This window comes from Aythya marila, assembly GCF_965140915.1.
Source record: "Aythya marila genome assembly, chromosome: 18".
NCBI classification, from domain to species: Eukaryota; Metazoa; Chordata; class Aves; order Anseriformes; family Anatidae; genus Aythya; species Aythya marila.
This window is the reverse complement of record NC_139059.1, coordinates 8,275,305-8,302,394: the sequence shown is the minus strand read 5'-3', so window position 1 is coordinate 8,302,394 and position 27,090 is coordinate 8,275,305. Positions and strand designations below refer to the sequence as shown.

At 40.7% G+C, this 27,090-nt stretch overlaps 1 protein-coding gene across 1 annotated transcript; it reads left to right on the top strand.

Annotated features, from left to right (window-relative positions):
• Positions 1-724: 724 nt before the first annotated feature.
• On the top strand, positions 725-20,826 carry MFSD11 (major facilitator superfamily domain containing 11). Its single transcript, XM_082774886.1, has 14 exons — positions 725-951; positions 1,136-1,326; positions 2,781-2,836; positions 3,835-3,942; positions 4,378-4,457; positions 4,556-4,652; positions 6,857-6,915; positions 8,861-9,002; positions 9,588-9,628; positions 10,631-10,696; positions 12,633-12,758; positions 13,675-13,849; positions 14,847-14,982; positions 16,281-20,826. Exons 1-14 carry the CDS (start codon positions 942-944, stop codon positions 16,443-16,445), a joined length of 1,452 nt encoding a protein of 483 aa, XP_082631012.1. The 5' UTR covers positions 725-941; the 3' UTR covers positions 16,446-20,826.
• The last annotated feature ends 6,264 nt before the right edge of the window (positions 20,827-27,090 follow it).

Below are 27,090 nucleotides of genomic sequence, written 5' to 3'. Positions count from 1 at the left end.
ACTTTTTTCAAGTAAAAGTTGTTTAAAAGGTAAAATTTACATTTTTAGAAAATACAACTCAAGAATTTAAAAATAATATTAAACACGGTAGCTGAGGTATGGATTTTGTTTTAGTCCTTTACTGTAGATAGCAGGTGTGAAATTTTGTGATTTGCCATTTACTCCAATTCTGGATTTCCATCCCTTTCTCTGTCTGGCAGTTAAGTGGGGCTTATGTTTCGATAGAACATACACAAGATTCTAACAGTAAAAAGCAACAATTCGGTCCATAGAAGGTGTGTGATTCCCTGTTTTAATTTTGCTGATATTTTAACAGAGATCTTCAAAATGAAAAGATCAATTGATCTTGAATTTATTAGTGAAAAATACCATAAAACAAACAAACAAACATACAACAGAATATTAAGTGTTTATTGTCGCTAAAAATGAATGTAGTTGCTTGAGACAAAGCAGTGAAATGTTATAAAGACCGTTTCCTCTCCTGAATCATTAAGATAATGAAAGGCAGAAGCAATGAGCAGAACATGTGCATTGGTAGCACTGAAGCACTTAACATTGGTTTCTCTGAAGTGGGAATCTTTTGCCCTTAGGAGTCACTCAGCAGATTTCCACACTTTCAAGTAGAGAAGAAAAAAAAAAAAAAAAAGTGTACTTTCATAAAACTGCATTTCCCATAGTGCACAAGGGCTTTCTGGGCAGAGTCAGCTGATCCGTATTGTGAAATGTTCCCGATTTCCTGTCCAACATACATGGAAATGACTTGTGTGTACAAATGTCTCATCTTCCCTTTGTCAGGTGATTTAACAGCTTTTGGCTGGAATTCTGATCCAGAACAATGGCAAGAAACTGCGTTGATTAACTAGCTTGATATTTAGAAAACAGCTTCGTTTGGTGGCAAGAGATGTCACGAAGAAGTAACTGCAGCCTGCTCTGTTAACTTCATGGGAGAAGGTAGGGAGAAGCTTGAACGTTACCTTTTGAACCTTTATTTTCCTTTTTGTTTTCCAAGTTACTGCCTTTGCTGTACATTATTTAAGACAGTCGCTAGATTTCTTGTTAGAACTAACAAGAAGCAATAAGTAATCATAATTTTTGAAGCATTCTTTCTTTTCCTTTTTTTTTTTTTTTTAAACAGGACTTTCAGTGGAAACTGAAGGGAAAAGGGACTTTATTTCAAGGGAAATAGAGGTTTTCCAGACTGAAGCTGAGGACTTGGCAAGAAAACACAAAATGTCTCCTGAATCAAAAAAACTTTTCAACGTACTTATTTTGGGAGTCTCATTTATGTTTATATTTACAGCTTTTCAAACATGTGGAAATATTGCGGTAGGTGTGAATTTCAAAACATGCCGCATTTATATCACAGTTTTACTGTCCTTTGCTTTACTGGAGATTTTTTAATATACAATACATAATTTTTTCTCCTTTCTTTAGGTTTAGCATTAACTAGATTAAGTTGATCGACTGGATATTTAAGCAGTTTATTTATTTAATATAGCTACGTATGTGCCTGATTGCTTAGAAAATTAATTAATCATGTTAAATGTTAGAACTTCAATGTTTGCTTTGACACTTGCAGTATTTAACAGTTGTATCTTTCATATTTCTGATTTTCCTACACAGTCCCTTTCAGAATATTTGACTAAGATGTTATTATTAACCCCTTTTTAATATGCCTGTAGTTTCTCCTAGAGTATCTTTAGACATTGAGGGGTGTGAGGATAACATCTGACAAATAGTCAGACTTCCACAATTGCTAGATCTGCCAAGTCACGTTCCATCTGAAGAAGAAATTTACTGCTAGTATATCTTGTGTATCTTTGCATGCTGAAGCAAAACTGGGAATAACATAATCCACATTTACTAATACAAGCACACTGCACTCTTACTGATTAAATGCTTAGAATCTGATAGACCAGATCCTCTGACTTAGTTGTTGACATTACTTTCAATATAGTTTTATGCTTGAAAGGCTGTTAGATTTCAACATACCTCTTGAGCTTACAGGCCTTAGAGCTTCTCTTTTCTTGTGTGTAAGAAGAATCCTTTCTAGATTCAGACATATAAATGCCCTTCCTTGCATTATAGAAATAATTGCTTACAACAGTTCTTATTAAAATCATTGCACAGCATGATACCATTTATCAGTACCTAAGTACAGCACAGCGAACATAGAAGTTCTGTTATGCAATGAATTTACAGCATCTCACTGAACTGGACCTAGTAATCATGCAATCATGTACTGTATTGTCATTAAAGTCATTAAAAGTGATTTTCAATCAGATCTGCCAGAGAATCCAGCTCATTACATGGTCTCATGATCACTAAAGCTGATTCAAGGGAAAAAAAAACGGAACAGGGTGTTGACAGGAAGACAGAAAGAATGGAAACTCTTAGCTGAAGTCCAGGAGTCAGGCTAAATTAAGAGTACAGCTTCAGCCTTTTTTCCCCCCACTTTTTACATGAAGATAGTCATGCATAGTTATCTAAGAGAGGTGTTTTGTGAAACAAGTTTTGGAAAATACTTGAAGATCTTGGTGAAATCATAGTATAATCCTAAAATACTTATTACTGCTTCAAACATAAATGTTTCCCTGCCAAATATCTCCTTCATCGTCAGTGTGGAGGTGTTGTGAGTTGTAATTAACACTCTAAATTAAGTACTTTGTAGGGTCTGTTAATGATAATTTCTAACATTTAATACTGACTTCAAACTAATGCAAATGTTTTCAAATTACAAGAGACATTCTAACATTATTTCATTTGATTTCTCCTCACAGCAAACTGTTATAACAAATTTAAACAGCACAGATTTTCATGGCAGCGGCTACACGAGGTAATTTACACAGATCTTACTACTTTGCTCCTTGCAGGGTGAAGCTAGTTATAATTGCATCTGGTAGAGATATAATCTCAAGAGATTCTAGTGTTCTGCTGACTCAAAGCAGTTTAAAATGTGGCATTCTTACACTTAGTCTAGTTTTATTCTGAATTATTAATTTCTAATTGAGCTACATGCCCGTTTTGTATATTTTCTTTGTAGGGAGAAAAGACATGCAGTCATCACATTCTCAGCTTTTTGTCTTAGGAGATGAAGAATGAAGTTTAAAACTTGCTAAAGCCTTGGTTGTTTGTCCATGTACACCTCTGTGCCTTTGTGTAGAATGGGTTGTTTGGATCAACTTGCAGGAAATACTGCAATGTAAATGTTTAAGGAGTAATCAGAAAGACAAGAAGAGAAGCAAGGTTCAAAGCTGCAAAATACCAATCTGATTGTTTATTGCACTGGCATAGCCAGACTCACCAAGTACAGTCAGGGAGCTTTTGTAAACCAATTGATCTGTCATATAGGAAAACCCGGTTGCTGCTGGGAAGGATTTACAGTCTCAATATAAATTAAAAGTACAGCTAGCACAAAATATGTCTATACAATTTCCATGGTGTATTTTATAGAAGCTGAAAATCTCACTAATAGATGAAAGAGCTTTTGGTACATTCTCTTGTAGAAGTACTGGGCACAACATACAGTAACTGTTGGTAAGGCACAATTTGACAAATCCATGTTGTAAATGACAGGATGTGCTGGCCTGCAATAGTTTGGGACGTGATTCATCAGTCCTAGAAACATTGTACACTCCTATATTCCTAGACAGAGTGTAATGATTGCAGGTAATTAGTAAGAGAAAGGAAGGGAATATTTGAATATGAAAGTTAGGCAGTTACATAAGTTATCTATACTGATACTTTGAAATCAACTGAGCAGTCTTCTTAAACCAGCTGCATTTATAACCTGTATTTTAAGTACTTAACCATCTCTATTTTTTATTTATGCAGCATGTCCATTATTTATGGAGTATTCTCGGCATCAAACCTTTTCTCACCTTCAGTGGTTGCAATAGTGGGACCTCAACTCTCCATGGTTGTTAGTGGCCTATTTTATAGGCAAGTATTATTTTTGATTTTGTCTGCTTTCTTTGAAATGTCTTTCTGTCATTTTTTCACACAAAAGTACTCTGCCATACATGAAATTGCACTGGCTAAGCGGAGTGTCTCGCAGAGCTAGTGTATGTGTCAGGAGGTGAGTAACTTCAAGGTCCTTCAGGCTACTGGAAACAGAGTGTATTTTTTCCTCAGCATTTCCAGACTTTGCTGACTGTGGAGTTCAGTTTGTGGTCTCAGGTTAATGGCTACAGTAACAACATTCTGCATGCTTGGTGGAGTTAAAAGCTTACCTTTTTCACAGATGACCTGAACTATTTTCCAAGGTCATTTGGGTGACAGTAGAGGGTTTAGAAGAAGCCAAGTGAGATACCCATTTGTCAAAGAACTCTGTCCACTTTAAGTCTACATTCAATAAACAGATCTGTTCTCTTCCAGCTTGTACATTGCAGTTTTTATCCAACCTTCTACGTGGAGTTTCTACACTGCTTCTGTTTTTATTGGCATTGCAGCTGCTGGTAAGCGTTGCTCTTACCCTGCTCACTATTCTTCGCTATATTTGAATATACCTCTAAAACACTTCTATTTCCTGACCAATATCTTTTGTATATGACAGTGCTATGGACGGCACAGGGAAATTGCTTGACTGTAAATTCTGATGAAAACAGCATTGGAAGGAACAGTGGAGTATTTTGGGCACTCTTACAGTCCAGGTAATCTTTCTTTGTTAATATTTTTGGTTGTGTACACATTCTACTTTTTATATTTTTTGATAAATGGTAGACTGCATCAAAAAAAAAAACCCAAAAACCTTCACTGGCATGTTGCAGTCAATGAAGCAGAAGGGAAAGCAAAAGGGAAAGCAAAGAAGCAAAAATACTGTTGCTATTGTGCATTACAGAACACCAAATGAGAGCTACCTATTGCAAGTCTCTGCTTTTGATGCGCTAAAAATACACATTTCAGTTTTGGGACCGTTTGGTGTATGTAATAGAAATCTTGTTGATTTCGGAGGGCTGTGTTAATTTGTTTGAGGATCCTGAGCCTACTAATGAGCCCTAATGACCTTGAACTGCTTCACTTGGGACCACCACCTCCCTACCCCACCCATGTGCCTCCATTTAAGCTCAGTGCTGAGCCTTTACTTCTTCTGGAGCTGTGCTAGAGGAGAACTGGTCTCCAGTTCGTCTTGTTTAAGCCCTGTTGATCTGGACCACAATCCACAAAATGATTTCTCATCTTAGTTCTGCATTGTTACTGTGGACCTGTGTGGCAATTATTGGTTATGACTCTGGCCTGTGGATTGTTTTTTTTGACTTGATCTCTGGCTTGCCTTATCACCACAAGCTTGTTTGATGTTCTGGTCTCTTGGGTGACCCTATCTACAGTCCGTCTTTTGGCTTTCTTTACTTGGGGATGTGGAGTTGGCCTCTAGCTGGTAAGGTGCCTTCCCAGCTGGCTGTGTTACCCCCCCTTGGCTCCTAGCCTTCTCGCCCTGAGGGAGCAGTTGAACCATGCTGCTCACTGATGAGCTTCCAAAAGGAAGGTACTGAAGGTAGAACTGGCAGCTGGAAGTCAGAGAAGAAAGCGTATGTTTTTTGTTGATAGTTCTCTGAAGTTAAGCTTAATGCGTTGCAGCAACTAAAAAAAGCCAACAAAATGCTCAGCCTCAAGAAGGGCAGTGGATGCTGTGTTCCTGCCTTAAGAAAGCTTGCCTTTGAATGTTTTGTGCAGAAAGGGTTTATCCATGTTGGGAGAATGTAATGCAGTTTAAATATAGGGAAAAATAACAGCAACATGCTTGAAAATAGAGCTCTAGATTTGAAGAGACATTAAAAAGGCTGGGCCAGTCAGTTTGGAGAGAAGGTGGCTGAGAAGGGTTACTCATGGGTTACCAAAACATGAAGGTGGCAGATGAGCTGAGTGTAAAGCTGTTACTCACCAAATGCTGGAGCTCTAGTTGCTTGGTGAGGCTGGAGGAGGATTGGTTTGGAACAGCTGAGGTGCTTATTCCCACGACGGATTATAAACTTCTGGAACTTGCTGCCACAGGAGGGTTTGAAGTTGGGCAGTGTCAGCAAAACCAAAAAGGGAGCAAAGAAATTCATTGATGGCAGGTCCACAAATGTATCCTGAAGGCAGATACCTCTTACCACTGCTTGTACAGTAATTCTGGATATTGGGAGGTAATGAGGGGAATGAATCACAGTGTTTGGGCTGCTGAGCTTGTGCTAAATTGCCTTGCTAATGCTGTTGGGGAGATAGAATGCTGCATTAATGGAACATCAGTATGAGGCAGTGGTGTGCTTGTTCTGTCCTTTAAGTTTCATGTTCAGGAATTAACGTCTTGGTACTTTACCAGAGGAGCAATTTCTACAATCCCAACTAATCGTGCTTTACAGGAAATAAAATGCATGGTTTTACATGAGGAAGCTTCACTCTTAGGCTGTTTTGAGTCACCGTTCATTGTGAGTTAATGTACTTCAGGAAGCTATAGGTCAAAACAGAATTTCCCTTGAGCTGTTGACAACCAATTTAGCATGGCTGGGCCAATATTTCAGGCAAGGCATGTGATTCCTAGGGAAGTACTGCAACGTTCTTTCTATAGATAGGCCAGTTTTCTAAGCTATGCTCAACAAAATCAGGGAGAGAGGCAACTTAGATGGTTAATTTCCTTGGTTTTGCTATCTTGTTGTGTATCGATTCCTAAAAATGAATGCCTACTATTATGGCAAAAAAAATCCTCTACTGTTTGAAATATTGTATGGAGTTAGCAATTTATGTGGAGAATGATTAGCTTCTTTTTCTTTCACAATTCTCTCACTACTTTTGCATATAATAGTATTACCATGATGCTATAACCTTAATCTAACCACAGAAAGTGCTGCTTACCTGTGCTGTCTTTTTTTTTTTGCAGCTTATTTTTTGGAAACCTCTACATATACTTTGCTTGGCAAGGAAAAACTTACATAACAGGTGGGTATTACTTCTTTGTGGGAAACTATCCTTCGGTGTATAGTAACATGAACATATGAAATAACTGGAAAGCAGCAAGAAACTTGTACGATACCCAATAGACTGTATTTTTAGAGGATGTTTTGATTCAGTGCTCCACAGTACACACAGCCCTTGTATTTTGTATGTTGGTTTTCTGCATGCAGTGCGCTTTGGATAACTTCTTTTAGGATATTTCCTACAAAGTTATTCAAAATGCTAGTTCAGAATGAAGTTTTCTGTGGTAGCTACCATGGGATTTTCCTCTGTGCACATGCATGCCAAAACACTCACGTTTGTTGGGAAAGGTGTTCTGGAATGACTGTGTTTAATATGAATGCTATCCCATTCCAGAGTAAGTTCCCAGTGTAGACCATGATTATAAATCAGATTGGAGACTGATTAACCTATGAAATAAAGGAATAAAGTTTTCTGACAACTGCTGAAGTCAGTAAGGCAAGCTGGGTAGGGCTATCTGTGAAGAAAGCTGCAATAGTGAAGATAGAGCAAATCGTAAGACTTTAATTACAAAAAAAAAATTGCTGGAAATTTATTAATAAATAGGGTTAATTGACCTGGTCTGTAATGATCATGAGAGTTGTTTTATTTTATTATTGTGGTCTTACAAACTAAAATATCTAGCTGAATGACTATAGCAGAAATAGCCTTGTCTATTATATGTTAGAAAAATTGTTCAATCAGGAATAAGATGTTGACTTCTAAATGATAATTATCATGCTTTAGAAATGCTGCTCTGTTGAAATGAGTAGTCATGTCTCTGTTAGATATATCTTCTCAGGTTCTCTACAGACATGGTCTTGGTAGCACTGCACAGGTTAGTTTTGAAAGGTCAGCTCCCACATTCCATCATCTTTAGCACAGAGACTTGAATGCTACTGAAAGTACAGGAGGCCTTGAAGTTCTGTGCATTCTAGATTTCATTGCCCTTGCTAACCACAGAATACAGCAATTTATTATCAGAGTTCTGCTGTTACATTTACCTTCATCTTTAAATGGAAGACACTCTTGATGTCTTGAGACTTCTCTTTATTAAAAGATAGCTGTAGGTTTTGGAAGGTTTGACATTGTTTAAAAATCAATTCCTCCTTCCTTTTACTACCTCTATGAGAACATTATAGATATTTTGAAGAGGAAGCACATTTTCTTCTTGACGTATAATCATACACTGGTTATTCTTAATTGACATAGAACAGCTTCCTGCTTACCTTTAAGCTAAAGTGCGGTAAATATAAGCACAGACAATGTCCTCAGGTTTTTACGTTAGTTCTGTCACAGTTATTTGCTGTTTCTTGGTGTTTTTTTCCCCTCACTAATGTTTGCAAATAGGAATGACTTTAGTGTTGCAGGTTTTCCTGTGCCAAACAAGTTGAGTAGTGTGCCAGAGCAGGTGCAGAGGGCAGTAATTACCTTCTTCCATCAACACATTATGTCCTGCGTCAGTTATTGAGATTTCAGTGGTTTTAAGGCCTTTGTAGTTTACAGGCCTAATAGTTTGATATTACAGTGTTAACATTTGTGATGCTGGTAAGAGTTTTTTTTTTTTAGAAATCTGAAAGGTTTTGGCATAGCTTGTCATCTCTACTCTAAATTATACAAATCTTGAAAGACATACTTTATTCTTCTAATAATTTATGCACTTCCATTGCTAATTGGCTCCTCCTTGGCTATAGCATGTGAGAGAATTAAGGAACACTCTTTAACATAACAATATTTTATGAGCATCATAAAACTGAGATAGGAATTTAACAGCAGCTGGGTTCTTTTTGCTCCATATGCAACATAAGTTTTGAAAATTGGTATGCATTTTAAACACAAAGAAGTATCCCTGTATTAGTTCTGTGAAGGTAGTTGTCTTACTTTGAATTACTTCTGCACATCTAGTTATGACTCTTACTTGCTTTTCCAGAGAGCGATCGCAGAACTGTCTTCATTGCGCTGACTGTTATCAGTCTGGTGGGCACAGTTCTCTTCTTTCTGATTAGGAAACAAGAGGACACAAAAGCTCCAGGGGAGGCAGATTCTACTAATGAAATCCCAGGGGAAAGCTCGTAAGTGTTTATGGCAAGTGTTTTCTTTGCTGATTGTTAAACATATAGCTACCTTTCATCATCTTTCTTGCCCTCATCAGTCTAGGTTAAGGGATGTAACGAGCAGAAATTATTCCCTTCCTTTTTATAAGTTCTCTTGCATACTGATATGTCTGTTGCGTCTTCTCTAAATGTATAGATGCCACAGATGAATACATTAGAAATGCTTAGGTAGGCAGACAGATTCCATCCAGTTTTGTCTGAGACATCATTTTAGATATCTTTGTTTAATTAAAAGAACAATGAATGTGTTAGAACATCATGAACAGGTATGCTAGTGAAAAAAGTGCTCATTGTGAAAAATGCTCAGAAGGTCTGTTGAGTAGGTTAATTTTTGAATGGCATTCACTTGCCCAGAAAGCAAATACAACTTGTGGTCAGTAGTTTAAAGTCTCAAACTTCTAACAATATATTGGCATATTCTGGTATATAATGCTGGCCTAAAAATATACAGTCACTTTGAAAAATGAGTTCAGTTGCTTTCCAGCTTGGCAATGAAATGTGGCTATTCTTTTCCCATTTTGACTAAGTCATTTGCTTCCCCAGGTCTGCACAAAACAAAATGACAAAAGCAGTGGATGCCTTTAGTAAGTACTATTTAAAATGAGTTGCTTCAAAAAAATGCTAACATATCTTTTACAACTCTCCATGATTCTGCTGAGGTGTGATAATGTACAAATCACTGAGAACAAAAAAAAATTTGCAGGCAGATGAGGTTAAGAATTCGGTTATTCCACTTCAAATATAGAACTTCAGGTCTGGTCTACAGGAGAAAATGAATGCCAAATGGCAATGGTTTTCAGACCAGCGAAGACCACTCACATAGGGTTATGGGACAGAATTCTGAGCCTCATAAGAATTCAGATTTCTATATGGATATTGGGCTGGCTTCTTATGCTTCAAAAGTGCTCCTTCCAGATGGCTGTGTCATAGAAACAAAGTTGGACTGCAAGCAAAGATTTACAGTGACTTATACAGATAAGCTCAAAAACAGCAGGTCACTGCTTGGGAAAGCTACTGCATGAAAGTAAAGTTTTCTTCTCCTTTATGCTGTTATGTTAGTAGAGAAGTTGTATATTGTTTTATTTTGTCACCAAATGATACCATTTAAGTCAACATTTTTGAACTGGACTGTCCACAGTTTCACTAACATGCCATATCAAACTTTGTAACTGTTAGTTTGTTTTGAGAACATGGAGATCTTCATGGAAAAAAAAAAAAGCATTTATTCTTTTTGGAGATAATCACCATGAACTGAGAGTACAAAAATACAGTGAGTTTAAGAAAAAACAAGAACAAAAAAACTGTCTGCTAATTCTGAGATCGTTTGAAAACTGCATCTCCTGCTTTAATATTTCCCTCTCTCGCATTTCTTACAAAAAAAAAAAGTTTTAGGATCAAAACATTTTTTTTTTTAAAGCACAAGTCAAGGTCTGTCTGTTTAGCACTCTGTAATTTTTTTATTTCAGTAAAGACAGTTTGAATAATTTCAACTTATTTCTGCTTTAAGCAAAGAGCAAAAGAAAGTGCAGATACTCCTCATAATGTTAGTGGAAGCTGTATTAATTTCTATTATTGTGTCTTTATAGAGAGATCTGTAAAGCTAAGCTTCACCAAGGAGATTCTGCTTCTCAGTGTTACAACAGCCTACACAGGTATGAAGCAAGCAGAGAGTGTGTAATGATGTAGCAGCGTTGGGGCATTGTTAGGGATTTTAACCAATAACCATATAAAGTGAATTGTGATTCTGTATCTCCACAAATGTTACTTGAACATTTCAGTTATCTTTGAATGAGTTACTCATTTATGACATTTCTATGTTCTGGAAAGTGTTTCTGTATGAGAGGAGGGGTGTACCTAAGGCTGCTAACACTGGCATATAATGATACTTGTTTTGGTATGCTTCAGGGTCACCCAAATTGAGAGTTAGGCAAAATTTATGTGGCTAATTTTAATGTAATTTGGTGTTGTGCTATCAGTAGGTTATAGTTTATATTCAATCCAACTACATTACATTTGAATTACAATTTTTGCAGATTACACTTTCAGTATCACCTTTACTAGGCTTGTAATGAGATGTGGGGGGGATTTCCCAATAGAACCTAGGCTAAAACAAAGACTAAGTAAAAGTTAAGCCATTTTTGTGTTTACTGTTTACAGTGGTAGGAGCTCTCTTTTTATCAACTTTAGTTAAACTTGACCTGCCATCGTTAGACCAAATTATGAGCTGTAGAATAAAAATGCATTTATTTTTGCTGTATATTAAAGCACTTCTTCCACAAAAATAAAATAAAATGCTCAAAATATTCAAATTAAGTTTTTGGAAAGATAGATGTATCTTTCGAACCTCAACTCTGAGTTTCCATTATGAAAAATTAAGTCTTGTAGGTGAAAAGAAACTTTAAAATGTGAGTAAATTAGAAATGGTGCCATAAGGTCTGCCAAAGTTTGCAGTCACTTTCCAGTGGAAGTAGTGATAGTGGTGCAAACTGACTTAAGACCTACTAATTTGAGTTGCAAGTTACTTCACAGCATTTCCAGTGTTGTGTTAACCCAAATTAACTTGAAGTCCTCATACAACAGGAATGTGAAGCAAGATAATGAGGCAACGGGGAGTTTGGTCTTGCCTGATTAATTTGAAATAGGGCCTGAAGGTATGTGGAAAAAGTCAGTTCAGTTTGGAAGAACCATCTGCTGCCATCTGGTGGCTCTTGGTCAATATTGCCAGTTTATAGGAAAGCTCAGTTTAAGGTTAACAAAAGTTTTTACATCCCCCCACAATATGGTCTGATTAATAAGACTGATCACAGCTTTGAGGCTGTGCAGTTCACATACCATGTTAGATATCCTGCTACTGGTAGACCAGTAAGTGGTGTGCTGTGTTTTTGCAATAACAAAAGACAGAGGTGAATGAAAAACAGATTTAGTTTATAACTTTTTTATTAAGCATTACACTTTATATTCTTTTAAATATAACTTCTATTAAGAAGCTAGTATTTTCACACTGTTTCCTTTTGCTACATTACTTTTCTTCACAGCAATGACAATAGAAAGAAAGAAGAATTTTAAAAAATAGTTGTTCTTGCTCAGTTTAGTTCATTATGTGTGTTTGGAAAAAGTAAACAATTCAGTCTAAAAATACTACCTATTTGTTGGAATTTGGAGATGCAGGGGTCTTACAAATACTATAATCTAGGGAAAACCATCTTAAACTGAAATTGCTTCATTTCCTCGGTTATTTTAAGTGTTGTTGCACATAGTGCTTTCCATTTGAATGAAACTCCAAAGATCTTGAGAAATAAAGATGCAAACTATATATTAAGGGTATACAGGAACTGTCAACAGCAGCAGTACTGACTCTAAGTGCATCTGACACTAATTAGAGTGGCAGTTTTTTCTAATGTTTACAAAAACTGGCATAGGAAATTATTGTAATTACATAGCTTAAAAATCCTCTTGTTTCCTTCTGTTATGTTTACCTCATTAAAATATGTATTTGAAAGTTACTTTAGGGAAAAACATTTAGATACAATGTTTTTTCATTAGCTTTGTAATAGCTCATCTGTCAGTTTTGTTTGGTTTTCTTCAAAGGTTTGGAATTAACATTCTTTTCTGGAGTATATGGAACATGTATTGGTGCTGTGAATAGGTTTGGTGGTGACGAGAAAAGCCTTATTGGTCTCTCTGGTATTTTTATTGGCGTTGGAGAAATTTTAGGTGAGTCTAAACTTACCACTTTCTAGAGGAGAAAGGGTTTAAGATGTTGTAGTTATTCAAAATGTTTTTTTTGTGTTTGGCTGAATAGTGCCTTTCAAGCTTTTAGCAAGGATTACGTGAACAAAAAATAAAATCTCAAATAAAATTGTCAGCATGGTTCTTTATTGCACTGTGAATTATATCGTACGCCATGTAAAATGAATGCAAAGTAGGATGTGAAATACTGCTGGCTATGAATCTTAAGATTTTGTGGTGTTCTTGGGTTAGTGCAGAGGAACACAAAATTTAGGATGGGAGAAACTTGCATTTGGTAATTTTCAGCATTTTTGATATTTTGCTCTTATATTGTATTCTCTGTACATTTATCATTTAAATGATAACTGTTTTTCATTAAATACACAAGGTTTTTCTTCAAGGCTTGTGTTAAATGATATTTGATTTTTAAATACAACTGAATATAGATAGTGTTAATATATATTTTTTTTTTGTTTAAACTCAAGTATTGCAGCATTTAAACACATTTTCTGTTGGTAAGTAGCTTGGCTGCATAGAGAGATGCATGCTTTTGCAGCTACCAAAGCTAAGCACAAGTCGTCCCTTTTTACTTCATAACATTGTGTTCCTGGAGGAAACAGTAGCCTGGCAAAATATCTTGCAAAAAGGTTAAGTGTTGTCTTCAGCACTCATCTGATAAATCCCCTGCCTACATTTTCTCAGACATCTCTAGCAACCCAGAGGTTCTGTCATCTGGCAAGCTGGTCTGGCAGAGCTGGCAAACTCCTTGGGGCTGCTTTCATTTAACATGGGGAAAGTTGCAGCATGTTTTCATCATTTTTCAGTTTTCAGTATTTTAAGTTTGGTTCTGTTCTTTATCTCTTCAGTTCTGATTATTATTTGATCTTTTCCATTTCTACAGGTGGAGGAATCTTTGGTTTACTGAGCAAGAATAATCGCTTTGGCAGGAACCCTGTTGTGATGCTAGGCATCATTATTCATTTCATAGCCTTCTATTTAATTTTTATAAACATGCCAAATGATGCCCCTATTGCTCCCATGGAAGGAACAGATGGTGTTGCTTATATGATTCCAAGGTATGTAAGCTCTTTGCTCTGGCTGGTATATCTCAAGATGTATATAAACAGCCTGTGCTTTAACAGAAAACTCCTTGAAGCTGCTTCCCTTTGTAGAGACTAAGCCTGTAGAAAAGGCTTTTGGGAGTTCTTGGTATATTTATGTTAGATATTCTACCAGTGTACACTCATTTTAAGAATTTAAAAAAGCATGAGGATATTTGGCAGCAATTATGCCATTTGAGAACATGACTCTTACGGGTGTGACCAACAACTGTTGTGCTAGATGTCAGGAACTTGGTTTAACTGTTGGGCTCAGTTTTACAATAGCATAGAGCACCAGCCTTGTCCTGTAGCTCTAGTTTCCAAAGTCTTTGAAAGCTCTTTGTTGAAGTCCACTTGATCTAGTTTGAGCCGTGCTCTGCCTGTCTTATACTGCTCAGTGTTAGGGAAAGAACATAGGGAGCTTTCTTATCTCATCACTGCAACCTTCTTTTGGGGTGTATCTTTGCCAGTTTGCATGAAGCTCGTGTTGTCAGTTTGTGCAGGCACAGCTGCTAAGATGCAATTATAAGCATTTGTGCCTGTACAGGCACCCTTTTTTTTTTTTTTTAACTGGAGTATCGTTCTGCAATATGAATTGGTCTTTCTTTCGTATTCCCACAGTTTCTGTGACTTCACCATATGTGTCTTAGCTTTCAATCACTACCATGTGGGTTTTGTGGCTCCAGGCACCAAAATGAGTTTTTAGCAATTCTAATTCAGTTTAGAATCAATTGTTGGTAATACTAACAGAAGTCTTAGCATTCAAGCAATTAAAATCTGATGAAACTATTCTTTTTGCCAGCCAAATGTTCCCAGTTCTTTTCCAGTGAAATTTAAAGTTTGGTAACTTTCTTCCATTCTCCATTTCCAAGTAAGTCTGCCAAAAAATAGTTCGTAGGCTTGTACACTAGTTTGTAGCTGTGTAAGCTGTTTGAATGAATGATTCTCAAATTTGGTTTGCTTTTTCCTTCAGCAAAGAGGTGGCCATATTCTGCAGCTTTCTATTGGGCCTGGGAGACAGCTGCTTTAATACCCAACTCCTCAGCATTTTAGGATTCCTGTATTCTGAAGACAGTGCTCCTGCCTTTGCCATCTTTAAGTTTGTTCAGGTACTACCTCTCACAGTTTTTTGAATGTAAGGTTGTTGGAATATTATTGAATATCGTGTTGGCTTCTTTATTGAGCTCAAGAAAATGTTATTTCCACAAAGGATGTGAACCTGCTTTTCACAGAGGAGTTCTCAAGTAGGAGTAGCTTGATTGTATAGCTTGCTGTGATTATGTAATCAAACTGCTATTACAAGTTGTGAGGGAGATTAGAAATACTGGAAACTCTTGTTTAAAGTCAGAAGACTTGCACAGTTAAGCAGGCTTGAGTTTTATGCAAATATTTGTCTATGGAATTTATTTACTTAAGTTTTTAGTTACAGGATTGAGTTAAAAGGAAAAAAAGTTTAAGTATTGGTTGAAGAGTTTGAAGGTGTTGTGTTATGTCATTGGGTGTTACCAGGTGGGTATGCAGACAAAAGAAAAGTATTTTTTTTTTTACCTGTTTTTAAGTTGTCATAATGCCAAAACGGATGTATTTATGCTAGCTGGAGACTCAGTGAAAAGTCTTCATATGTGTGTTCTGGATAGATCACTTTGCTCACAGGAATTAACCCTGTTTGATACTGACGGGTTAAGATCTGCGTTAATCAGAGGTGTCAGTAGGAAAACTGAGGTACAAGGCATTGAAACTATTCACGGATGGTCACGCCGTAGTAAATTAGTGCTGGGAGGAGAGTCCAGGGTGTGTCCAGTTTAAAAGATTATCATTGCTTGCCTTAGGGCTTTTATCTTCTGTGATATTTTTTTTCTGGTGCACCGCTCCATCTTATATATCTTCTCAGTGATATTTAAAATCTGAGATAGACAAGAAAGGTAAAGATTCTTTATGCAAGCTCTAATGAAAACTTTACCCTTAAAAAGGATATACTGCAAGCGAGCAGCAATGCCTGTCAAAACTTCCAGCTATTTTGGTATAGAATATTTTGTGATGCTGTAAAACTGAAAATAGGTTTTCTGGATTTTGTCCTAAAGCCTTGGCTGTGTTGCTTCCAGACAAAATGTTTTGAAATACCAGAGAACTGCACTTGCTATGCAACACACGCTTTTGGATGTGGTGTTCGCTTTCTATAGCTTATGCTATTTAAATAACAAGTTAAAACTAAATCTGTTGTATATCAAATCAAGGCATATGTTGAGGTATAATGGAGTTTAAGATGGCATACCTTCTAAAGAAGTGTATCAAGGGATGCATGTTAACTATGTGTATCAGTTCATATATCACTTTGATCATTCTTATATACCAATGCTGGACTGGATATCTACACATATGGTCTTTATCTTTGTTTTTGTTTTCTCAGTCCATCTGTGCAGCAGTTGCATATTTCTACAGCAACTACTTCCTTCTGCAGTGGCAACTTCTCATCATGGTGATTGTGGGCTTCTTCGGAACAATCACCTTCTTTGCAGTGGAGTGGAAAGCAGCGACTCTTCGTGCCCGTGGCTCTGAGTACAGCAGCATTTGATCTAGATACACCACACGTAGTCCAACGTAAGGAAAAGCAGAGGCACGCTACTGCCAAGTGATGTGGGAAGGTGAAAAGATCGAGTTGAAGAGATTAAGATGGAGGAAGCTACTCCTAAACTGCCATCAGTCTAACTGAACACGAAAAACACGAAACATGGGAGGAAAAAATGCCAAGTCTGATAGCCTTTTTTCTTTAATCAGCTGCGTGTGGTATGCATGCTCTTAAAAATCCCGTGTTAGAGATGGAAGCAAATAGGGACTTATGTATTGAACAATTCTGTTCTAAGCCATACCTTTCTGAAGGTGTAATTGCCTAATTTCACTCTATTATTCACTACAGAATTATTTTTCATATATTATTTTTTACCTATGTTCTAGTTCTGCAGACACTTGAGTTCTTCTATTGAACGAGCAATACTTTCATTAGGTGTTATTACAGAGTGTGTCTGTACAACTGAAAAATGAATTCGTCATTGACTTGTTCAGCAATTAGATATGCAGAAGTATTTCTGTGGGAAATGTTGCCTTACTACTTTAACTGAAAGTCTTCAAATTCTTGTTTACAAGAATTTGCTTCACTTAGTCATCTTAAAGACACGATCCTGTGAAGTACTGGTATTTGGAAACAGCTTGTAGGCTCAGCATCTATCAGCATTGAACTGCGTTGAGGTCGCTGCTGTAACTTTCTCAGGGTGGTGCCATATGAAGGACCACAAGACATGGCTTCCATCTTAGACTTCCCAATAGTCCTTTTGAGTTCGCTGAAACCTTCATCATAATCTGTGATGGAAGCACTGTCAAACGGACCCAGAATGTGAACTGTAAGAACAATCTTGTGGTGTTTATTCTACAGCATAGTCTAAAAATACCTGAGGCGATTGACGTAAGCTGTTTCGTTCAATATATTTTGGGAATACTGTACTGTAATCTCATTCTGCAAAATGTGAAAACATGCTGAATAGCACAGCAACTAACTCTTAATCCAGAACTGTTGTAGATGGTAGCCTAATGTAGGCAGCAAACGCAAAACCACCTTGATTTTATCCATCTACATGACTTTAATTCTTGCAGCATTGTTTGCATCCAGCAGACAAGATGCAGCTGAGAGCAGATATGGAAGACTGAGAAAGGTGTGTCTTTCGACACTCCTATTTTTAGAAGAGTACTGTTTGTTAGCCTTTTTATGTATAGTCAGAATGCAAATGTCTTATTTTTGAAGACATTTTAAAAAAAAGTTGACTCAGAGTATATGTCAGTAGCTCCTACATGTCATAACTACGTAGGTGTACCTGAGGTTGGACTTGTTGAGGGAGTGCAGTATCTCCCGTGACATTTGCTGTCACTTTTACTCTCACAGGGCATGCAGCACTACTCCCGTGAAGCACAGCTGTCTTCATGCACAATAAAATAGCAAAGAATTATTTTAGAGGCATACAGAAAGATTTTAAATTCACTCCAGGTTCTTGCTGTGAGTTAGTTCAGAGGGTGTTAGGGAGGATTAGAGGGCACCTGAACATTTGGCAAGCAAAGAAATGTAAGGACAGGCAGGAAAGCCCTTGTGTATTCCCAGGAGATTTAATGAATAATGTTAAAAAAAAAAAAAAAAAAGCACACAGACTGAGGGGTTATTGAAGTCATTCCAATTTGTCAAACTGGATGTTCAGTATTCAGTCAAAAGTGAGTAGCAGCACTCTAATGCTCTTATCCACTCCTGTTCTCCTGTAATTGGAACCATACTATTTATATCTTGAACACCTGAAGGTATACATCTTAGGTAATAGGTTATACATCGTGGATGACAGGACACTGTCAGTGATGACATTTCTCTTGTTGCTATGTATTTGTATTTTCTTCCAAATACTGTAAGTGATCAAGTCTTTTTTTTTTAAGATAAGGAGTTCTTTTCTGTCTGATTATTTGTGGGACCTGTTTTTGCTGTACATATCAACAAGAGAAGGACTGAAAGTCCACAAGGAACAACTTTGTCTTACAGTACATGGGAAGGGAAAACGATTCTCAGGTCTTGTGGTAATGAGTAACTTACAAATGCATTTAAAGTGATGCAGCTTAATTTTAGCTAGGTAATGCCTCTCATGAGGTTGCTTTTAAAATTGATCCCTTTTAATGAACTTCTGTGGTGTTCATCTGCAGCATAAGAATTATATCAACTATTTTATTAGAAATTGAAGGAAATCTCTAAGTTTGTGTAGCTTCAGCAAGCATTTTGAAGCCGGCTTTCAGGGATCCTAATGAACTAGGACTTGTGCACGTTCAGTATGTATGTGAATCAGATGTTTTACTCTTTTTTCCCCTCTTTCTGTTCTGCTTGGTCTGACTCAATATTGGATGATGTTAGAAGGCCATTCAGAACTATTTATTGGGTTATTGAAGTGAAGTATTATTGCTCTGACAAGTTTTACAAGGCTATCTGTGATGCAGTTTAGAGAATTTCATGGATTTCATTTTTTATTTTACTATTAACTAAGTGTACCTTGTACCTTTTGATCTTAAGAAACCGTTCTCAGTTGATCAAGCTGGCCATGACACATGATTGCCTTTCACTTATTTCCTTGATTTGTTGGGTAATAAAAATCCACACAGCAAAACTCAATAATTTGGTCAGAATTTTTGGTAGAGCAGTATGAAGAATAGGAATGCTGGCATCCATTATCATTCCATCTCTTAATCTTTTTATCAGTATTTACCAGCCCTGAGACTATACCCCATTCATTTCGCTTCCTTGATCTTTGAACGATTTCACATTAATCTGAGTTGTAAGCTTACTGTTTATTTCAGTGGGATTTGAAAAAAGGCTTTTGCTGTATTTGTGCTATCATGGTTTTGTTTTATGTTAGAGATTTTATCTTTAAGTGAAAGTACACATTAATTTGCTTAGGCTTATTAAAAACATCTTTTTTTGCTGCTTGTATCCTTTTACATTGTTACTGAAGTCTAATATCCTGACGTATCACATCCAAGTTTTTCAAACAAATGTTAAGCGGAAATGAAAACTGATATTCATGACTTCTGAGTGCCAAAGAAGCTGCTGTAAATTAGTCTTTCATGCATATCGTATAAGCATATCTATATTTTTGTCTTGCCAGTTGGTTTTCCTTCTGATATAATATGAATGTATGCAAAGAGAATTTCTACAGCTTTAGACCTTGTTAATAATTAAGTTATGTCCTTCTTATTTTTGTTGTGATCATTTCATTTGGTACAACGTATGTTAGAAAGCTGAGATAAACAAGGGAACCATTCATAAAACGTTCTTTTTAAGTCTGGTCTTTATAATCTTTTGCTGATACATCTAAACTAATAAGGGATATTTGGGGGAAGTCATGACTTTTACTGAGGTCCTGTCTTAGTAGAAGCCCTCCTGTGGTGTGCCTATTTAAAAGCTACAAGTCTGCTGGTAAAGTTCCCTACATTTTTGTGACCAGTTTAAGCTGTATGGGAAACACCTTCCTGGTGGGGTTTGTTGGTTGAGCTTTGTGAAGAATAATTTTAGTGTAGAAAACTGTAAATCTGGGGCCTTTCATGAGTTGACCAGACTGAGAAAGCTCCACTTGCCTTTCTGCTAACTCCACTAGTTTACTTCAGCTGGGGAATGTGGTTCCCCTGACAGGCTACATTAAATGCCAGTGAGTAATGCTGCGGAGGTTGCCTAGGAGTCTGCCTCTGCTTGAAAAGTAGGCCACGCATGAAGAGAACTTCACGTTTTCTAGAGCAGTGTTTAATTGTTTGCTGTCAGCAAAAGGAAGAAAACCAAAAAGGCAGAGTTCAAGGTGGAGCTGAAGTCAAGAAGTTAGCTGCTTGTCATTCTGATGTGTCCGCATTGGTTCAGGAGCAGGGGTGAGAGTCTGTCGGTTGTTGTTTTTGCAGATAAATTCAGAATGACACTTTGATAAGCTTAATTTTGGAAATTATGTTCTTGCCACAAGAGAAGCACTAATGACAGTGGAAGAAACTGCCCTAAAGAGGAACAGAACGAGACTGAACTGAGGATAACGCTTCACAGCAGGCACACGGAGGGGATGCTTTGTGCAGCTGAGTTTGGGCACATAGCTGCAGCTGCTGGAATTAACTCAATTTCTGTTTGTTTCATGCTTTTTCTGCTGTCTTAGTTACTTCAGTTGTTGAATGTCCTCTTCCGAGCTATCCTGTCATTTCTTTACACTTTGACATTGTCAAATTCATTTTAAGTCTAATGGTTGAAAACTCTTTTACAGAAGGTGTGTGTAGGTTTGAATTGATGATGCATTAATTGAGAACAGGCTCACATTTATCCTAATGAAGACACTGATTTCAAGTGTATTGAATGAAAACAGCCTCTATTATATTTCTTTACATGGTCACAGCCATGCAAATAAAAATGACAGACAATGATTTTGTTAATATGCTGGTGAAGTCATCTGAATTGCTTTTAAACACTCCAGAATGGTGGTGGTGGGGGGGGAACAACTTTGTAAAGAAAAAGAGATGGTCTTAACTGATGGATCTCTGAAGTATTTTGTCATCTGTAAGGGCCTGCTTAGGAAAACAAATGTTTTGTGCTAGGCAGCCTTTTTGAGCAACTTAATTCTAGCTATGGCATAGGCTAGAGAAATGTCATGAGGAAATGAGGGTGGCTGATTCAGTCCTGGCCCATTCCATCTCTGTGTGGATTTAAGAACCCATCTTTCACAAAGTGATCCTGTTGGTAAGAAGAGAATGATCCAATTTTTTCTTTTGATTCCTCTTCCATTCCCCTTTCCCATGACTTTGGGTCCTTTTCTGCTGCTACTTTTCTCCGAATTCAAGTGTTGCGTGTCTGATACTCCATGAAATTGTCAGAACTGTGGCTTGCAGCTTGCTGTTTGGATCCTGCTTATCTAAAATCAGGTGGAGGTGAGGAGGGTGGTTGTCCCATCAGAAACTGTGATGCAGTCGCACTGGCTTGTATGTGAAAACATGGCTGCAGAGGGGAAGGTGCCAGTGGCATGAGGCTAGGACAGACAGATTTTCCCCACTGCATTTTTCCCTGAAGATGCTGTCACTTGCAAATTCCTCAAAAATCCTCCGTGGTTCCATAGCGTGACATCTAGGTGGCCTTGGTGTTCTCATTTCCGAGATAATTTATCTACATTCAATTGCTGACTGCAAAATCCTTTATATGTGCAAATAGAAGAACCTCCTAGGTTAGCTTTCATTGCACTCAGCCCTTTTGAGGCTTTGGATAAAAGGACATTTAGGAGTTTGTGCTTCAAAGTTAAATCGTAAAGAGGGGAGAGAATAGAAAAGCTTGTGCCTTAAATGAAGAATCATTCATTCTGTCATAATGAAGGGAAACAGCTATTTGTTAAGGTCACTTAATGAAATTAGCTTCAATTAAGCAACTTTTCTGAAGGCACCGGTGACTGCTTATTGTCAGAGCCACTCATCTTACAATGCCTGACCTGCGGACTTTGTTATGATTAATCTTCATGTAAAGAAAACAAAAACAATTACACAGATAATAGCTTCTTTAAAAGAGCCTCGTCTCCATACATCACTGTTTTGTGCTTGCAGAAGTATAACTGGTACAGAGCACTCACCTGCTCCTGTGCTGAATGGTTCTGCTAAGGAAATAAAACGAGCAGTCCTCCAGTTGAACCAGTGAACTGGTGTGACCTTACGTTTTCCAGACTAAACGTCTAATTGCTGATTTTTTTATTAAATATGCGTTTTATGAGCAGATGTGCTGGTTGGCCCTGTGATTTGGGGATAAGGAGTCGGTGTGATGGGTGGAACGCCAGCCTGGAGGCAGCTGTCAGACACCCCGCAGGCGTCTGTCCAGAGGTGGGAGTGGGATGTCCAGCTGGGAGCCATCTGATGGTGGCTTTGCTGCTGGTGTCACACCTCTCAGCAGCTGAGGATGCCCCGGGCTGTGTGTTATGCTCGCTTCTGTGACAGCATGGTGCTAAAAGGGGGAGGAACTGGGAGGAATCACAAGCTGCCAGGGCACTTCTCTCCTGTTTGGACAGCGTGAGTGATGGAGGAGTGCAGGTGGAGGACAGCTGTGAAGGCTCAGCATTTCCCCTTACTGCTAATTTATCTGTGACACTAATCTGAAATTTGCAGACTACGTTTTTTAAATGCGTTGGGGTGTGTGTGTGTGTGAGTTCTCCAGCACCTTTGCCCTCCTGGAGTGATGGCACGGGCTGCCAGACCCTGAGCCACGAAGCTGCAGGTCCCTGTTGGGCTTTGGATGCAGGAATCCAAGTCCTGCCCGAAATACAGCAGGTGCTGGGAGCCCCCAGGTGGGCAGGGAGCCTCTTCCAGCTGCCAAAGAAGTCCTGAAAGTGGCAGCATCTCCCCTCCCCGAAGCATCCTCACTGCCCAAACCGCGCAGCTCAGCCAGCCCAGCACTGCTGGTAGCAGCAGCTGCTGGTGAGTTCAGTGCTCTGCTGGGGCCGTGCGGCTGCTGACCCACGTTTGGCTCCCCCCTCATCTACCGGGGAGACGATTCCAGCCTCTGTAATTAATGAGTCTCTCCCGCCAGGGTCACGGGTGAAGCATCAGCAGAGGAAATTGGCCAGGCTAAGTGGTGGCTGCGCTCGGATCCCGGCTCTAAAGGCAGCAGGCAGCCAGCTGAGATGAATTGCGGCTGGGCTGCGGGAGTCATTTATCATTCTCGGGGCTGAAGGCAGACATGGGAACAGCCTCCGGTGCCATCCTTCCTCTGCACGGGGCCTTGGTTGTTGCAAATACCCCGGGCACTGATGGAGAGAGCAGAGCAGGCTTGTAGATCCACGTCCCAAAAGGTCGCTTGTGCTTTGTGGCACTTTGCTCGGTGGCACTGGGGACCAGGCAATGCCTCTCCCCAGCCTCCCTCAGGGAAACAGAGCTACAAGATCAGGTTAATCCTCAGAGAGCAAAGGGGCTGCTGGAAGGCAGCAAACCGAGGGGTTTGTCACGCTGAGCAGATCGCCCTGGCTGCAGGTTTGGGGATGCTGCGGGCACTCCGGCGTGGCTGGCACGGTGACAGCTGCTGTTTCACAGGAAAGCCAATTTCTGCAGCTCGTAGCCAAGCGTGAGATTAAATATGCGGCAGCTGTCGGTTGCTTTTAGAGCTGCTTCTTCCTGTGCTTTGAGCTGCTGAGAGGACCCCTTCCTCTGGAGGATGCTGGTGGCCGTGGCTGCTGGTGTGGGGTGTGTGAGGGGGTTTGGGATTGTCCCCCCGCAGAGCCAGCGAGTCCTGCTCCTGGAGCAGAGGGTGAGTGGCACAAAAGAGACACAGCTTCGAGCTCCATGCCTCCAATCCTTGCTCCTTGGCTGGTCTTGGGCAAGTGACTTAAAGCCTGTCCCAGCTTTCCCCCTGCACCATGGGAGCATTGCAAACACGAGTCCACATCTGGAGAGCGTGGGGGATGCCTGGTGGGCTGAGCTCGAGGAATAACACCTGAAAATTAACGACTTGGCTTCAGCAGCTCTCTCCAGGCTGGTTTTTGTGCAGGGGGCCAGCAGTGTAACCCCTATAAAGGGCTATGTGTGTGCCCCCAGCTCCTGGAAGGGGGCTTGGTGCAAGCCAGGCTCTGAGGGCTGATTGCAAAAGCAGCCAAGAGAAGTTGAGGCCGGGAGAGGCTGTGCCATGGAGTTACCCCAGTTTTTTCTGCCCTGGATGCCTGGCTGGTGAGGTGCTTACGCTTGCCTTCGCTGGCAAATGGATGCACGTTGGGTTTTGTCGGATGGCTGGGCAGGGAGGGCTGCAGCAGCTTCCCCCTGCACCTGTGAAGCTCCAGCAGCACACGGAGAGGGGAAGAGCCGGTCTGCTCGAGTCCCCTGAGGAGGAGAGATGCTGAGTGTAGTCAAGCAGGGGGTGGATTTATGTCTCTGCGTGCGTGAGGGGGAGAGCGCGTTTTGCCGAAGCAGCTTTTCCTGGCGTTGCACTTTATCTTGTTAATAAATCTCTCGTAACACCTCCCCGCAGCGCCCCGCCAGAAATCGGCTAACCGGGGGAAAGTCAAGATCAAAGCTAAGCCTCCTAAGCCGCTATCAGCAAATGCAATCAGACTCGCCATCTGCTATCAAAGTGCCCTGCGAGCCGACAGCTCGGAGCCAGCCGTCAGCCGCCTGCCTGCGCAGATGTCGGCCGCCACCGTGCCTCTGCCACCTCTCCTCTCGGGCTGGTGTCGCCTTAAATTAGCGGGCTCGTGTTTGCGGTCCGTGCCTCCGCCTGGAAAAAGCCAGGTAGAGCTGCTGGGCTGAAAAAAATAAGTGCCAGGTGGTTTATGGAGCCGTGTTCTGTTAAGTGCCGCGTGCTCGATGCGCGGAAATAAGAGCTGGCTTGGCCAGAATTGCTTTTGCAAGTGCCTGCGGGAGGAGGGGACGTGCTGGTTTCTGTTGGTTGTGAGATGCCTGGATTCCTTTTTCCCTCCCCGTGTGCTGGATCTGGGAGCTGGGACTGGCGGGCAGGGCTGGGGGCTACAGCGTTGCCTTTGGCACCAGCCCCTTTCCTGCCCTCCTGGGCCATCGCAGGGCGCCTGGGCTGGGAAGGGACCTGGGAAGCTCCAAACCCACTGCAGGGCCACCCAAACCGTGTCTGGGGGGCTTCTGAACACCTCCTGACAACCTACGGCCAACCTCATGGCCATCCTGCCCGGGGGCTGAGCGGGGCTCTGCCTCCGCTGGTGGCTCCTGGTGGCTGTGCTGGAGCAGAGCCAGGGCACCACGAAGCATCAGCCCCACAGGCACCTTCCAGAAGTCCCCCGTTCCCAAGGGAGGCTGAAACCCCAAAGTTTGTTCCAAGCACATCACCCTTTTCCCTTTAGTAGCCACGGGCTAGGGCCTGGGAACCCGCTGGTCAGTCCCACTCCTTTTCCTTCTTCATTCCTTTCATCTGAACCATTCGTTATTCAGAATAAAAACCCATCCCAGGTAGTTCGGGGATTCGACTTGCTGCACAAAATGAGCAAAAAGAGAAAAGAAGAAAAAAACACCGCAGTTGGTAAAGAATGGTTTAATTTAGTAACTCATTTTCTATCAAGTAATTATTTCTTTAAAAACCTGGGATTTGCTAAAAGTATCGTGATTACTTTTTTCCCCATTATGTCTACAGAATGAAGCGCTCATTTAATTAGTAAACATTTGGCATGCCTTTAAATAGGTTTTTAATTACATTAAAAGGACACTGTCAAGGTGTCTTTCATCATTTTTAATAGACCTGTATTTTTTTTTTCCCCTCTCGCAGTTGGATGCAACTCTTTGGGCTTGATTGGCTGCTCCAGACAAAAAAGAAATGAAGCTGTTTCCCTAGAAAAGATTTTAAAAAAAGGCTTCTTTTGTATGTTTGGAGCTGAGGAGTGCTCTCCCTGCCCTCAGCTGCTGTGTGCTGTGCTCCTTTAGTCCTCTGCAGCCTGGTTTGCTGCATCGGAGCCAGGGAACAGGAGGGATGGGTCCTGATTTCCACCCCTTCTGTATTTTCCTGCCTCCATGGGGCTACAAGAGCCCTGCTCAGGTGGAGCTGACTTCTCAGCCCCATGTGAAGCTCTAGGGGTCAGGACAGGAGGATGCTCGGGCTGCATGGATCCTTTAATGCATGGCCAGCATCCCTACGGGCTTTAACTGGCAGCAATTCCTGATCAACCCCGTGCTGTATTTAGGTTTTCCCTGCCTCCTGCAAAACCCCAAAGAGCACACACCTGCCGTTGGAGCTTGGTGGCCTCTTGCAGAGGTGGGATTTCCAAATTTCCAACCTTTTGGTGGAGCTGTGAGGAGGTGGCAGCTGGCTGGGGGGCTGCAGGTGAGCATCGTGCCCTCCTTGTGCTGCCACCCCTGGCTTGTCACCCCCAAGACCCTTGGTGGCAGCTCTCAGCCAGGCAGGAGGGTCTCCCTGTGCCCAAACAGCAGCTCCCCCCTGTAAATCACACCGTGTCGTTGCCGACCCCTCCATGCTGAAGCAGATGCTGGTACTCCAGCCTCATGGCTCACAGCTGCCGCAGACAGCAGCTCTCCCAATAAATCACCCGTGCTGTGCTATAACAGCTCACGCTGCGAGCTCCCAGAGGGATTTGGGCTCTGGGCAAGTCCCCGGGTTCACGCTCGCCTTGGGGCAGGCACCAGCTCCTTCCCCGAGCTCCGTACCCGATTGCCCCGTGCTGCAGGGGCCAAGCTGGATGCAATTCCCCCTGCTGGGGGTGCTGCTGGCTCCCAGCCCGCAGCGGGGGGCTCGGCACGCTGGCGTCCTTGCGAGTGATAAATGAGGCTCCGAGCATAGCAGAACCCGTTTGTCTCCACAGCCCTGCCTCGCAGGAGCTCAGGTGGCTGGCCTCCTCGTTTGGGCTGTGTCTGTAATTAAAAGGTGAGGCTCACGGAAGGCAGAGGCAGCCCGGCTTGGGTGAAACTTCCCCGGCGTGCCTCCAGAGGGAAAGAAACGAAACCAAGAAAAGGTGGCCAGGGTGGGGTGACCCTGCCAGGATGTAGGGGACAGGGACACTGGAGCCACAGGGAGCAAAATACCCACCAGATATTTCCTTTATCACCCTCTCTGCTGGGTAACAGCGGCTTCCCTGGGCTGTGTCTTCCTCCAGCACGGTCTGCACACCTCAAATTTTCCCTTATTCCCTTTTTTTCATTGTCGGGGAGCCCCTGGGAGGAAGGTCCCAGCCACCAGGGAACTGCAG